At 50.4% G+C, this 14356-nt stretch overlaps 1 protein-coding gene across 1 annotated transcript in view; it reads right to left on the bottom strand.

Annotated features, from left to right (window-relative positions):
* PCP4 (Purkinje cell protein 4) overlaps positions 1-5409 on the bottom strand; it is a 59347-nt gene extending 53938 nt beyond the window's left edge. The window contains exon 1 of the mRNA XM_084800810.1: positions 5253-5409. Coding sequence (XP_084656936.1) covers positions 5253-5261 — 9 coding nt within the window. The 5' untranslated portion in view covers positions 5262-5409. The remainder of the gene's footprint in view (positions 1-5252) is intronic.
* Between the last annotated feature and the right edge of the window lie 8947 nt (positions 5410-14356).

Below are 14356 nucleotides of genomic sequence, written 5' to 3' on the forward strand. Positions count from 1 at the left end.
CTTTCTCCTCACACAGCCAAACTACTTTCCTGCGTCAATACAGCAGAGCCCATTTCCAGCGAGCATAACCCCTGTCTGCTATGTCCTCTCGGCTCAGAGTCCGTGCAACTCCTCTGAAGTGAGAAGAGGAGAGAACAGAGACTTGTCTGTCCGAGTCAGCCCCTCTCTCAGCTCTCGTAGTTTTCCTGGTGTTTCCCAGATGCTCAGTGTTCCATCTCTTAAAGTCCCCCCCCCCACAATATCCACCCCCCTGCGCCCACCTTTCCTCCTCTTTTGCTTCTATGGGAGCGTGTATTCTGTGTGCATGGCTACACCTGCATTTCCCACTTACGAGGATCTGAGTGGCACACCCGGATTTTAGACCAGGAGCAAAGAGCAAAGTGCAGGCTCACGCCTCTGCTGACACACCCTACAGCAATAGGAGCGCAGAGAACAGAGCCATGGACCGTCTGTCGCAGCAACTGGCAATCCACACTGGAATCCCACTAATTCATTTAGTTGCTGGACACAACCCAGGCTCCACCCGGGAGCTCGTCGGCCTTTCCTCATCAGCAGGTTGGCATGCCAGGGAGGATGCTCTGGTCCACACAGCGTGCATCTCCAGGGCCTTAATAGCATGCTGGCTCTAGCCAGATTTAGGGAGCCAGCACAAAAGTGAGTCCAGAACTGCCAAGGCTACACAGAGAAACCCTGTCTCGAAAAACAAACAAACAAACAAACAAAATGCAATGCGGACCTGTACACCTGCAGCCTGTAAGCTCTTTGCAGAAAGTCATTTGAAATTAGTAAAAAAAAAAATTGTGCCTGAAGCTGGTGGTTCTGCCTTTGGGTTTAAATGGTTCCTACACCTTGCAGACTGAGAACTGAAAAAACACAAACAAATTTCACTGTGACAAGACCTCTCAGAGCACTGAGGGAAGAAATTAATCTAAATGCAAGAGCAGAGACTGCACCCATCACAGACTCAGGAGACGTGCCTGACACAAGCTCACAGCCTTCTATCCATGTTGGTGACACCAGCTCAGCCAAACCTTTAATAAAATGAATGGTGAGTCATTTATTCAGCTTTTCCCTCTGGGGAAAAAATGATAATGCACTTTGCCCTCATTCAGTCTTAGAATTCAAAGTAATTAAAAAAGACAAGAAAAGAAGAAAAGAAAACTTTGGGTGCTTCACTCCTGGGCTTGGTTAATGAAATGTAGGCTGGGGAAGTGAGCTTTAGGACTATCCACAACGGCAGCAGGCCTGAAAGCATGCTCTTGCCTTAACCTTGGAACCTAAGTTTCGTAATCACAATCCAGCAAGACTTAAGATCCCCAGTTACAGGGGAGAATCATGTCATGTCCACCACTGTGTGGTTTACCATGTGCAAAGGCCACATCTGAAAACGACACTGTGAAGTAAAGTCCGTCACTTTGTACAAATAACGTAAGGCGATGAAAACGCGCTAAATGGAGCTCACTCAGTCTTTCCGTATCCCTACTTGCTGTGCTCCCCTAACTGAGGTTAGAAATCAGATTGCCATCTGGCCTTTCGTTGGAAACACCATATTTGTCCGTAACTCTCGGAACCCATGCGTAGCCACTGGCCTTCAGTTATACAGCTCTTTTCCAAACCCAGCCACCCACGTAGAGTGTTGGCTCCAGCTTACCGTGACAGTGGGGCCCTACGAGCCTATAGCTCACCTTGGGTCTCCCTATCTGTCTCTCCTCTGAGCTCCCATGAGAACCCACTGTGCAGAGCCCCCAAACCAACGTTGGGTGATATTTTTAACCAGTATCTACTTCTGATTGAAAAACCTATGCGTTGTTTATGCCTCCTTCCCAGCCTTCGGGCACAGACAGCCTTCTGGGGGATGATTAGTCCCAGCTTTCCTCTTTCCTCCCAGACCCACTGTTTTCAGGTAAGAGATGACAGGTCTGTTCTAGTGCTTGGGATACCTGTGTGTGTGTGTGTGTGTGTGTGTGTGTGTGTGTGTGTGTATGTGTGTGTATGTGTGTGTGTGTGTATGTGTGTGTGTGTGTATATGTGTGTGTGTATGTGTGTGTGTATATGTGTGTGTGTGTATGTGTGTGTGTATGTGTGTGTGTGTATGTGTGTGTGTGTGCGCTCGTGTGTGTGTATGTGTGTGTGTGTATGTGTGTGTGTATGTGTGTGTGTGTCTGTGTGTGTATGTGTGTGTGTGTATGTGTGTGTGTGTGTGTATGTGTGTGTGTATGTGTGTGTGTGTATGTGTGTGTGTATGTGTGTGTGTGTATGTGTGTGTGTGTGTATGTGTGTGTGTGTGTGTATGTGTGTGTGTATGTGTGTGTGTGTGTGTATGTGTGTGTGTATGTGTGTGTGTGTATGTGTGTGTGTGTATGTGTGTGTGTGTATGTGTGTGTGTGTATGTGTGTATGTGTGTGTGTGTATGTGTGTGTGTGTGTGTGTGTGTGTGTGTGTGTGTGCACGCACGCGCGCGCATGCCCTCGAATGTCTTTGATCTTCTCTCAACCATCTCTTCACCTGCCACAGTCCTTTCACTGCAGCCAGTGGACCAAAGATGCTCAGCCCTGGCCTTGGACTAACCCATCCCACCCAAGTCAAAGCAACAGAGAGCCTGAGACAGAGCTCTGGGAAGGCATAGGGTCTCCTGTTTAAGTGACAGCTGCTGTCCGATATTTTACGCAATGGGATGGCCTCCCGTGTGTTCTCCGCACAGGGTAAGCAGGGCATTGTCATGTTTTTAAAACCACTCTCCATTAAAATCTCACTCCTGGCTCTCCTAAATGAGTTAAGTTTTTGGGAAAGCCACTTAAAAGCAAGCCCCGAGATAGGACCTAGGGCAGACTTGCTCCCAGGAGCCCTGGTTTAACAAAGGAAGCCTCTTCCTCCTTTATGTGGGACTTTGCAACCTTGGGCCTTGCCGGGAGGATTTCAAACGTGGTCACCAGACTCAAGCCTACTATTCTGATCCTTACAACACTGTTTCCCAGTTCATCTTCCAGATTGCCCCAAGCACATCTGACATACTTTGACACTAATGGGAAATTCAGGTACCCCCAAACCACCTCCACCCCAACACTGCCCTAATTTTAGACTTTATTTCCTTGCTATACTTAAACTGTTCTATTTGACAAATTCCTCTTTTCCAAAGAACACCTCCAGCCTAGGGACTTGGACATGGGCCAGCAGGGGGCGATGAGGAGCAGCGGTGTGGCTGAGAGGCTGAGGTGGCTGCAAGGGAAGGCTGGGGTGTGGAAGGACTGCGGATGGATGCAGAGCAGGTTCTGATCTTAGGGATGTCTGCCCACAGGGCTTACAGGAATGCACACTCAGGCTGTGACACTAACTCATGGACAGCTGGGGCAGGAGGGGAGTGTCAGGCTGCCTTAGTTACAGCTTCAGCAGAAAGGAGATTGTGACCCTAATTGTGTGTTGAACTCTGGGACAAAGCTCCTCCCTGGAGATCCACACAGTAAGGACATCTGCTAAGCTGGGTGCCCAGTGAGGTGCTGGACGGCCTCCCTGGCCATGAGCCTCCAGGGGGAATAAGTGATAGAGCACCACCCCAGGCCAGTGAGTGGACACAGGAGAGAGGCTCCTGTCGCAAGGTGAGTCTGCATGGCCTGTAGTCTCTGGGGCCCTCATTGGCAAAACTCTGTTGAGCTATGGATGGGAAAAGCTGTCCGCACAGCTATCTCTTCTTACTGCAAGCAACGTGAGGTGTCTATAAGCCTCGCGCCTCTAAAACCTTAGTGAAGCCCAGAAGACACACACGCACACACACACAGAGGAAAGGAGACCTTGTCCTCAATGTCCTTGCTTTTCAGAGCCCTCCACCCTGGCTTCTTTTCCCTGGTTTTCCTGGACACTCCAGCCTGTTTCAGCTCCTCCCGGCCCCAGCTGTTCAAAGAGCCACACATGCACCTTGGTCAGCAGCAAGCAACCTGGTACCAGCTACTTCAGTGTGGCAAGGCTAGTCCTGCATCTAGCTAGTGGCCTCAAATTAGTTAGTCCCCATCTCTGTGCCTCGGTTTACTCATCTGTCACCGGCCGACTGCCCAGGGTGTTGAGAGAGACGCTCGCAGAAGGGGACACGTGTAGGAGTGCCTGGCACCGCTCTCGGCATTCGCACCACAAGGCAACCAATGGCTGTCACTGTGGCTCCTGTTCCCAGGGTTGCCAGGAGACTCCCATCTCCCAGCCCAGAGACACCCTCCTCCCCCCTCCCCCCCCCAAGCTCCTGGCTCTGTCCCAAGTCCGGGGCCTCAGTGCTGCACCACTTTGCCCTTCTGCCTGTTGTTTATATCCAAAGGCACCTGTCAAAGAGACAAGAGCCGTGAGGAGGCATTCGATCTCTGAAGTTGTTAATTCTACTCCAGACTTCCAAAAAAAGATCACCCATCTGTCAAATAAAATACAAAGAAGATAACAGATCTCTCAAAGTAATTAAGCATCAACCAAGAGGAAATGAAAGTGGACTTGGCTGGGTTTCTAGTCAAAAGAGAATAGCATTGTATTGCCCCAAATCTTCTTGTGGGAGAGATTACAACCTCTTTTTAAAAGAAAAATACTCAAGCCACCAGTTTGTCCCAGCATAACATGTTCTGAATGCACCTCATCAGAACCGGGTCTGCGGTTTGAAATAAGCTCTTCTGCCAACACCCCCTGGTGTCTCAGAGGTAGCAGTCACACACACACACACACACACACACACACACACACACCACTGACTTAGGCTTGGACTCTGCGTGTTTCCCACGGCTCTGATTAACTGGTTAACAGCAAGCCCTGTCACAGGCAATGATCCTGCGGGAGCTGCCAACCCAGCACAGATCCTCACCCCCTTCCCCACCTCTCTTCTGAGGTGGGAACATTTCCCAGGTGGCTAGCACTGTCTGCTAACATTCAGATCGCGTCCCAGGGAAACACGTGAGGACACACTCCCTGGAAGAAGCACAAAGCCTCATTCGTGAGGGAATCAAACAACTGGCTTTCTCTTCAGAGGTACGAAACCCAAAGTCATAGCTCAGAAACAATACGCCTAGCCCTTTCTCTTTCTAAGGCTAATCTCAAAAGTTGCAAACTTAACCAATTTCTACAGTGCCATTAGAAGCAGGCTATCAGGAGAGCCCATCCTCACAGCAAAGAGCGACAGGCTCCTTTTACCCCTCAGCCCCACCGGACACCCTTCATGTTTCTGAGACACCACCACTCCCCCAGGGGTCTCACTCCGCAGTTTCCCTGTGCGAGCGCGAGCAATCGCTCACCTCACTCATGTTGGCGTGACTCCCGCAGCTAGGTCCCGCAGAACAGCACTGGAAGGCTACAGCAGCTCTGGGGTGGCTGCCTCTCTGGCCCTGGCTTTTCTCTTAAAAAGAGCTGCTGGGTGGCATCATGCCTCCCGCCAGCCAATGAGATGCGTTCACCTGTCTGAACGCCTGCAGACATCCGAGAGTACGAAGAGCCACCTAGTGGTGCAGAGTGGAACTGCGTGGCAGGGCTCTGCTCCACTTCCACCCGGGGAACCCGAGGAATTTGCGGCACATCCACCCTGAAGGGATTCTACACCCTACCGCAGAGATACCGGATCATCTGTGTTCGTGGCTGCTCTGGTCTCAATAGTAAGGAAAGAGGACCGACCTCGATGCCTGTCAGCAGACGAATGGATAATTAAACTGAGGTACTAGATTTTTATTCATCCACAAGGAAAAAAAAAAAGGAATCATGACATTTTTCAGTGAGGTGGATGAAAAGTGAGGTAATGCAGACTCAAAAGAGACAAATGTTCCTGTTCGTGTGGGAATCCTGACTTTAACTTTCTACTTGTGTTTATTTGAATGAGGACGGGTTCAAGGGGGTGGGGAGGGTAAAACAAGACCCGTGATATGAAATTAGACAGGAAATACTGGGGGTGGAAAGGCATGGATGAGCATAGAAGGGCGCGAAAACGCGAGCGCAGGAGTGGGGAACGTCAGGTAAAACGCGAGCGCAGGAGTGGGGAACGTCAGGTAAAACTGAGGACGTATGAAAATGCCACACAGAGACCGGTTACCTTGAAAGGCTTCATCATTTTATCTAAAGGAGAGATAACCACAGCAGTCATGACACAGAGCTGCCACTGCTGATGTTATTGGGAGGCATGGGCTTCACAGTCCCGGGGATGTCTGTAATGGACACGCTTAGTTTCCCAGTGAAGAGCAGTGGGAAGCCTTGCGTGACGTGGCTCCCCACCCCCACCCCGTCTGCCTGCCTGCTTGGACCCTTGGTTAGAAAGACATGAACAGGTGACAGGTGTGACCTTTGGCGTCTAACAGTCCTGAATTCCACTTGGCAGTGGCAGAAGGGACATCAGCTTTTGTCACAGCCTCACCTAGGAGACGGACCCCAGCAGGTCTCATCTCCGCCCTGTCTAGCCTTTGCGGGGAGCATTCCCCACCCCCAGTCTTGACCTCCGGAGCCTTTGTCTCCACACTAGAAATGTGGTATCTGCGAGATAAAAATCATTTGCAGCCTATGTCCTGGCCAATCCAGGTGAGCGCCAACATGTCAAGTGCCCGCAACACCTCCCCCAGTGTCCCCAAGACCTGTCCTAGGGCCTCCCTGCACCCAGAGAACCTGCATTTACGCCCCTGTCCACTGACTTCCTCTTCTCAGCCCATCTGCTTCCTCCTCCCCAAGCCGTCCGCCTTATGGTCCCAGTCCCATGTCACAGCCATTCTCCGTGTGTCTCCAAAGGAAAAGGAGCAAAGCCAGGGGCCCTGCAAAGAGCTCTGGTGCGTGCACGTGGGTGTGAGTGAGAGCAGCCAGCAGCAGGTCAGCCTCACCTACAGCTCCTACGGCTGCACGCTCCTAACTCAGGGCCACGGTCACGAGCATCATGTCTCCCGAGTGGAGACACTGGATGCTCACCAGGGGGCACACCTCACAGACTAAAAGATGTGGACAGTATGGTACAGGATACGGGCACAGCATACACGTAAACTCTTACACATATGTATCACATGTACATATTATGGACGTGTCCTAGCCATACAAACAACATCCTCTGCATACACTCCCTCTTCTTCCCTTCTGTGCTCCCAACTTGCCCTTATGAAGGCTCAGTACCATGATGTCCTTAGGCTTCCCCAGGTCCTGGAAGTAGACCCAGAGCCATGTGCATCCCCAGGTCCTGGAAGTAGACCCAGAGCCATGTGCATCCCCAGGTCCTGGAAGTAGACCCAGAGCCATAGTGCTACCCACACCGCAAACAACTCAGATAAAGGAAACCCACTAATCCTCAGAGGAGAACAAGTAGCTTCTGAAGATGCCCCTCCCTCCTTCCCTCCCTCCCTCCCTCCCTCCCTCCCTCCCTCTCTCCCTCCCTCCCAGAAGATGGCCTACATGGACATCTGAGCCCAAGGCACCATATGGTGGAAGACACAACCCCTCAGTAGTAAACATAGCAAAGTTCTGTGTAGGTTTTTTACAGCCTGGGCTCCTGCAGAGAGGGAAAGCAGAGGCGTCACCCAGGGCCAGCCTGGTGAGCCCTTACCTGCTCACCAAATGCTGCAGCGGACCCGAATTTTCTACTAACACACGAAAGAATGTACGTGTGCTTGCAGCTTCCTGGAGCTTGGCAAAGAGGAAACGGATGCTAGAATTCCCAGGGAAAGGGGGTGGATTGAACACACCAGGCTGGGCTGCAGCTATATATACAATATACATGTATATACAAATATACAATGGTGTTGGGGATTATTATTATTATTATTATTATGGGAGAGAAGGAGGAAGCTGTCATAGCCTGAATTGAGCACCACTTCCCAATTTACTAATCCCCAATAGCTTGGATCATGGCTGTTTGGGCGCAGTCTATCTATAGAGCTAATGACACTAAGATGGGCCAAAACTCCTGGCATCCTCATGAGATTAAGACACAAGCACACACATGAGAGGAAGTAGGGAGAAGTTATCACCTACACACCAAGGGGGCACCCCAGAGGGAGCCTTCAGGGGGACATCTCGGTCTCCACGATGCATCCTCAGTGTCTGGGATGTAAGCACGGCCCTGTGGTGGCTTAGATAAGACTGGACCCCAGAGGCTCACAGATTTGAAAACTTGGACCCCAGTTGGTGGGACCTTTGGGGAATTATTAGGAGATGTGACCTTGTTGGAGGGGTGTGTCACTGGGGTTTCAAAATCCCACTCCATGCCCAATGGCTCCCTCCATTCCCCCACCCCCTGGCCCCACCACCCCATCGTCCTCTCTGCCTTATGGTTCTGTCTCAAGTGTGAGCTCTCTGCTCTAGGACCATCCCGCCCACCATGAGGCTCCTGGAGTCTAACTTCCTGCGACCATAAGCCCCAAGTAAACTCTTTCTTATCTAAGTTGTCCTGGCCGTGCCCTCTTATCACAATAGAGAAGATGAGACCAGTGCTCTGTTTCCGGCAGGCTCACACTCAAGCCCATGACGTGGGCCCTGGAGGGACTTTTCAGAGAACAGAGAGAAGCTGCTTGCCTGTCTGCATTGCCTGTCTGCATTGCCTGTCTGCCACTTGGAGGGAATGTTAACCCTTCCTCAGGAAAACAGCTGCCTCTGCCAAGTGTGCAGTCACACCTATTGTCTTTGAGATGTGCTTGTGCACACACACACACACACACACACACACACACACACATGCAGTCAGCCATGCTCACAAACGCACAGCCACACTCACCTGCTCTAACAGAAACACCTGCTTATGCGTAAGTGGACACCAAGCGTACAGCGACCATCTCCTAAGGTGGCCAATGAAACTTTCAGGGCTGTAAGGCCCCTGGAAAACCAGCCTTCAACCTGAAAATTTAAAAAAAAAAAAATTCATAGCCAACATGTCAGAATCTCTGACCCTAAGCTGAGGATAATGAATGTTCTCTAAACTTTCTGAGTGGTTCTGATAAGCGGTCAAATTTGAGAACCACTTGACTCAGTGATAAGAGTCAGACACACTCACATGCACACACATGTACACACATACACAAATGCATGTAGACATACAAATATATACAAGTATGCAAACACATGTATAAACATGCTTGTGCATGATACATACATATATACACGCATGTACATATACACAGAGAGATACACACCTCCCATCTACTCCTCCCATCCAAATTTTTCCAGACTTTCTTCTCCTGCTCCCATAACCCCCTCTCTCTTTTAGGGTCATCTTGGATTTTTACACACTGATGTCCCTCGGTGTTGAGGGGAGACAATGCAGGGTCCCCCATGGATGTCAAAATCTGCAGGTGTTCAAATTATCTTTCTAAAATGGCGAGGTCTTTGCAGAGGATCCTCCATGTTCTTCCCACCACCCATGGGTCCTGTTTACACTGTGATGGCTGTGCAGAAAATGGCAACCAGCAGGGGAAAGGCCGCCACTCTCCCCTCAGGTGCAAGTCTTCTTCAAACGGGCCCACCTCGATCTGCAGATGGGAGCCCGTGGGTATCCAACCAGCTGCGACTTCTCCCCGCCCACCTTCCCGCCAATCACACGCTACATCACACGCTACATCACACAGCAGATATGAGCCAGGGACTTGGAACCTGAATCCAGGGAGTGACAAATAATAGTTTTGTATCCAACTTTGTCAAAGCCTCTCTGGTCCTCAGTGTCCAATTTCCTCTACTGATAAAAGAAATATTAAAACTTTGCCTCTGTTTACCTAAGATGGATGGATGGAGGGATGTGTCCATGTATATACATATATATGTGTATACATACATGCACTAAATATATTGAATTGAAATAAATGTTGAAAGAACTTCAGGAGAGTCTGATTTATAGCTTCATGTGTTACATCTCAGTTCATGTTTCACATTTTCTGTATTAAAACATAGACAACTTTTATAATTTATAAAAACTGTGTGCATGCGTGTGTGTGTGTGTGTGTGTGTGTGTGTGTGTGTGTGTGTGTGTGTGTGCATGCGTGCATCCTCCTGCCATCATACCTTGATGCTGGGTGGTTCATTCTTTCCTTCCCAAGCTACCAGCTGGGGGGAAGAAACCTGTCTCCTCTCCCAAGCTCTGTGCAGCAAACTTACCTGAAGCCACTGTCTTCTTACGCTTTGAATCATCCCCTGTTTACAGAGGGAAAAGGTCATTTTATAACCTGCAGTCTCTTTCAGCCCAATTAACTGAGCAAGCCTATTCTGAGGACCAGGGTTGTCTGTGATGCTCACAGAACCAGCCTGTCACCTCTGTAGCCCTCTCTGTGACACAAAGGTCAGTGGCATTTGCCAAAGGCTGCACTGTGGGTCTGCTGGCAGGACTCCCAATCCCAGCATCCCTGGCAGCTCACAAAATTGTGCTTTGTTGAGTTCTTAATGATTTGCCCTGTCTCCATTATGGAGGCTTCCAGCTCACTCTTCACCATGCCCCCAGCCTGCTCACATGACACTCGGGACAGAATCTGCCTCAATATGGTTTTGGAACCAGGGCTTTAAAGGCATGAGCAAGATCAAACAAGTCCACAAGATGGGTCCTAATTCAGTATGGCTGATGTCTTTACATAAGAGGAGATTGGGATACAGACATGCCCAGAGGGATGAGGCCAACATGAGAAGATGCTGTCTCGACACCCTGACATTGGACGTCCAGCTCTCAGAACCATAAGACAGTAAATTCCAATGGTCCGTCCTCCCGTCTGTAGTATATTATTGCAACATCACACGCTTACAAGACCATATTACAAGGCTGTGCTCCACCATGGACTCTGTAGTGGGCAGTCCAGCCCCCACCTCACACACTGGCAACACCAGCAAATGGACTCAACTCGGCTCTCAGCTCAGTGTCATCAGACTGTGCTCAGCTTCAGGTTGCTGTCTGCAAGGCACTATCCGCGCCGAGCAGGTGCCAGTTTCTAGCACCCATATGCCAGCTTACAACCAATTGTCACTCAGTTTCAAGGGATCCGGTGCCTCTGCAGGCACCAGGTACATACATGATGCACATGCACATATGCAGACGTAACACTCATACCTATAAAATAAGAAAGAATGAAATAAAGGGAGGGAGGGAGGGAGGGAGGGAGGGAGGAGGGAGGGAGGGAGGGAGGAAAGACTCTCTGGCTCAAAATGTGTCAACCGTGCCAAGTTGAGAAACACTGATCCATAGGAATATACACACAGAGCCCCACATGACATTATATAAGGAACAGTCCAGAGACTGACCCAGCCACAGAGATGAAAAGGTAAGCTTCCTGGCCTGGTGTCTTTGGGGAACTCTTCACAATGCGAGTAGGGTATCTGACTCTTTTGCCTGCTCTTAGGACCCTTTTCCTCCTACAAGATTGCCTCACCCAGCCTTGATGTGGGGGTTTGTGCCAGGTTTGAGGTCTTATCGTATATTGTCCTGTTCGGCTGATGTCTGTGGGAGGCCTGCTCTTTTCTGGGGGAACACGGTGGGAGTGGACCTGTGGGGAGGGGGGCGGCTGGGAAGAGTGGAAGCTGTGGTTGGGATGTGTTGTATGAGAAAAGACTAAAGAAAAAAGTTTAAAAGCTCTTTTCCAAAGCCTTTCTGTTTGTCTGTTTGTTTGTCTGTGTGTTCTTATTAGTAAATTCTTCTCAGAAAGCATACAAGCAAAGAGGAGTTAAGCTTGCCCGTCCAGCTTTAAGGCTGCATCCCGTTGGCAGACCCAAAGACGGGTAGTTGAAAGCCACGGCCACCAGAATCCACTAGCACACAGACTGACGGACGCAGGACAGCGTCACCTGTCCAGTCTTTCCTCAGAATCCACTAGCACACAGACTGACGGACGCAGGACAGCATCACCTGTCCAGTCTTTCCTCAGAATCCACTAGCACACAGACTGACGGACACAGGACAGCATCACCTGTCCAGTCTTTCCTCAGAATCCACTAGCACACAGACTGATGGACGCAGGACAGCATCACCTGTCCAGTCTTTCCTCAGAATCCACTAGCACACAGACTGACGGACACAGGACAGCATCACCTGTCCAGTCTTTCCTCAGAATCCACTAGCACACAGACTGACGGACGCAGGACAGCATCACCTGTCCAGTCTTTCCTCAGAATCCACTAGCACACAGACTGACGGACGCAGGACAGCATCACCTGTCCAGTCTTTCCTCAGAATCCACTAGCACACAGACTGACCAACACAGGACAGCATCACCTGTCCAGTCTTTCCTCAGAATCCACTAGCACACAGACTGACGGACGCAGGACAGCATCACCTGTCCAGTCTTTCCTCAGAATCCACTAGCACACAGACTGACGGATGCAGGACAGCATCACCTGTCCAGTCTTTCCTCAGAATCCACTAGCACACAGACTGACGGACGCAGGACAGCATCACCTGTCCAGTCTTTCCTCAGAATCCACTAGCACACAGACTGACGGACGCAGGACAGCATCACCTGTCCAGTCTTTCCTCAGAATCCACTAGCACACAGACTGACGGACGCAGGACAGCATCACCTGTCCGGTCTTTCCTCAGACGAACAAAAGCCGTGATTTACATGAGTAACAGTAGAACCGGGAAAGGGGAGCAACCAGACATTTTGAAGGTTCCCAACTCTAGAGTTGCGTGAGGGACTTTTCCCAAGGACGCGACACACATTCCAATCTCCACAGGAAGAGAGCAAGCAGCATGAAGTCCAGCCTGGAGAGCCAGTGAGCTTTCACTGAGGTTAGGGACAGCAATGTGGATGAGCAGCTACTTACAGGAGCACAGAAGACTCAAAAGCAGCCCACCCTAACCCGGGTGACAGCTCACGGAAGCTGACCCCTGGGGCTCTCAGCCCCACTTGCAGGTAGAGCAGCAGGTTTAAGAACGCCCCTCTCCACTCGCTCAGGCGGCTCGGTCTTCTCCCTGGCAGTCATTTACTCCTCCTACAAAACTACGGAGGAGCTTCCAGAATCTTCCAAGGCAGAACTTTTGCAGGCTCCTTCATGAGCTGCTATACAACAATAGTTCAGGTACAAAAAGGGGTGCAGATCCTGGACACAGAGGGCACGTACAGATGGCATCCTGGCAATGGGGCTGAAACAGCGGGCCCACCAAAAATACACCCACCATCACCACACTTGCCCACAACCTGAGCCCTCCAAGTGGAGCATGGCTCTGGAAAGTAGTGTACCTCAATTAATAAGTAAGTATCGCATACCCTCCCAGTGGGTCGGCAGCTCTTGGTACCACCCTTGGACTTAGAAGGTTTGTTTTTAAAGCTCTGTGTGCGTGGCTGTACAGCAGCACAACAGATGACAGACAGCATGCCTGGACTCACTGGCATCTACACTATATTAGTCCCCTCCCTGTTGCTGTGAGAAAGATAAATGTAATGGAGCAAGGAGTTAAAAAGGGATACCGTTTGCCATGACCCAGAGGCATGGCAGCAGGGGGTGAGAATGCTGGTCACAGAGTCAGGAAGCCCTCAAAGCCCGCCCCCTCCCCACCCCCTACCCCCCACCCCCACCCCCACCCCCGCCAGTGATATATTTCCTCTAGCAAAGTTCCTATGGGTTCCAAAAGCTTCTAAAACAACTTCACCAGGTTCCAGCATATGAGCCCGTGTGGGACATTTCACGTCCAAACCACAGCAAAGGGAAATGCCAACTGAGATGTATTAACAGGGTGTATTTATAAGACCATCCGGCTGCCACCGGCGCTTGCAGGAGAAGGCACAGTGAGCCGTGTGACAAGATGTGACTCCTGCATCAGACAGGGCCTACATAGGAATCTCAAATGACCTGATATTAAAATCACCAGGGAAAGGGGCTAAGGAGGTGACTTGGTGGGTAAAGCGCTCGTCACCCAAGCATGAAGGACCTGACTTCAGAAGCCAGGGAGAGCTGGACATGGCAGCACATCTGTAATCCCAGCACTCTACGGCAGCACGGCGGGTGGAGATGAGAGAATTCACAGAAGCTTGCGGGCCGGTAGCCCACGTGCAGCAGTGAACAGCAAGAGATACTGTCTCAAACTAGCCCTGCACTTGAGGTCATCCTGTGACCACACACTCAGCACTACGTGCAAGTCCTCACACTAGAGGTCATCCTGTGACCACACACTCAGCAGGACATACAAGTCCCCTCACTTGGACGTGAGCACACACACAGGTTGAAAGCACACCAGTGAATGGGTACCCCACAATATTAACACACCATTCCCTAGGTTCGATGGTCCCCACTGTTTGTCTTCAGGAGCATCATTCCTATGATCAAGGTAAAGATGTTTACTTCTGTCTTGTTTTCTTGGCTTATGTTGTGAACGTCACTGTTCTTTCATAGCCATGACAGAGAATTAGCAGTTATGTCAAACAGGATGGACAAGGCGAAGGTTGGGGGAGGGGCTATGATGTCTGAGTGTCTAGCTGTC

The sequence above is a fragment of the Acomys minous genome (genome assembly GCF_964271855.1).
Source record: "Acomys minous genome assembly, chromosome: 11".
Lineage (NCBI taxonomy): Eukaryota > Metazoa > Chordata > Mammalia > Rodentia > Muridae > Acomys > Acomys minous.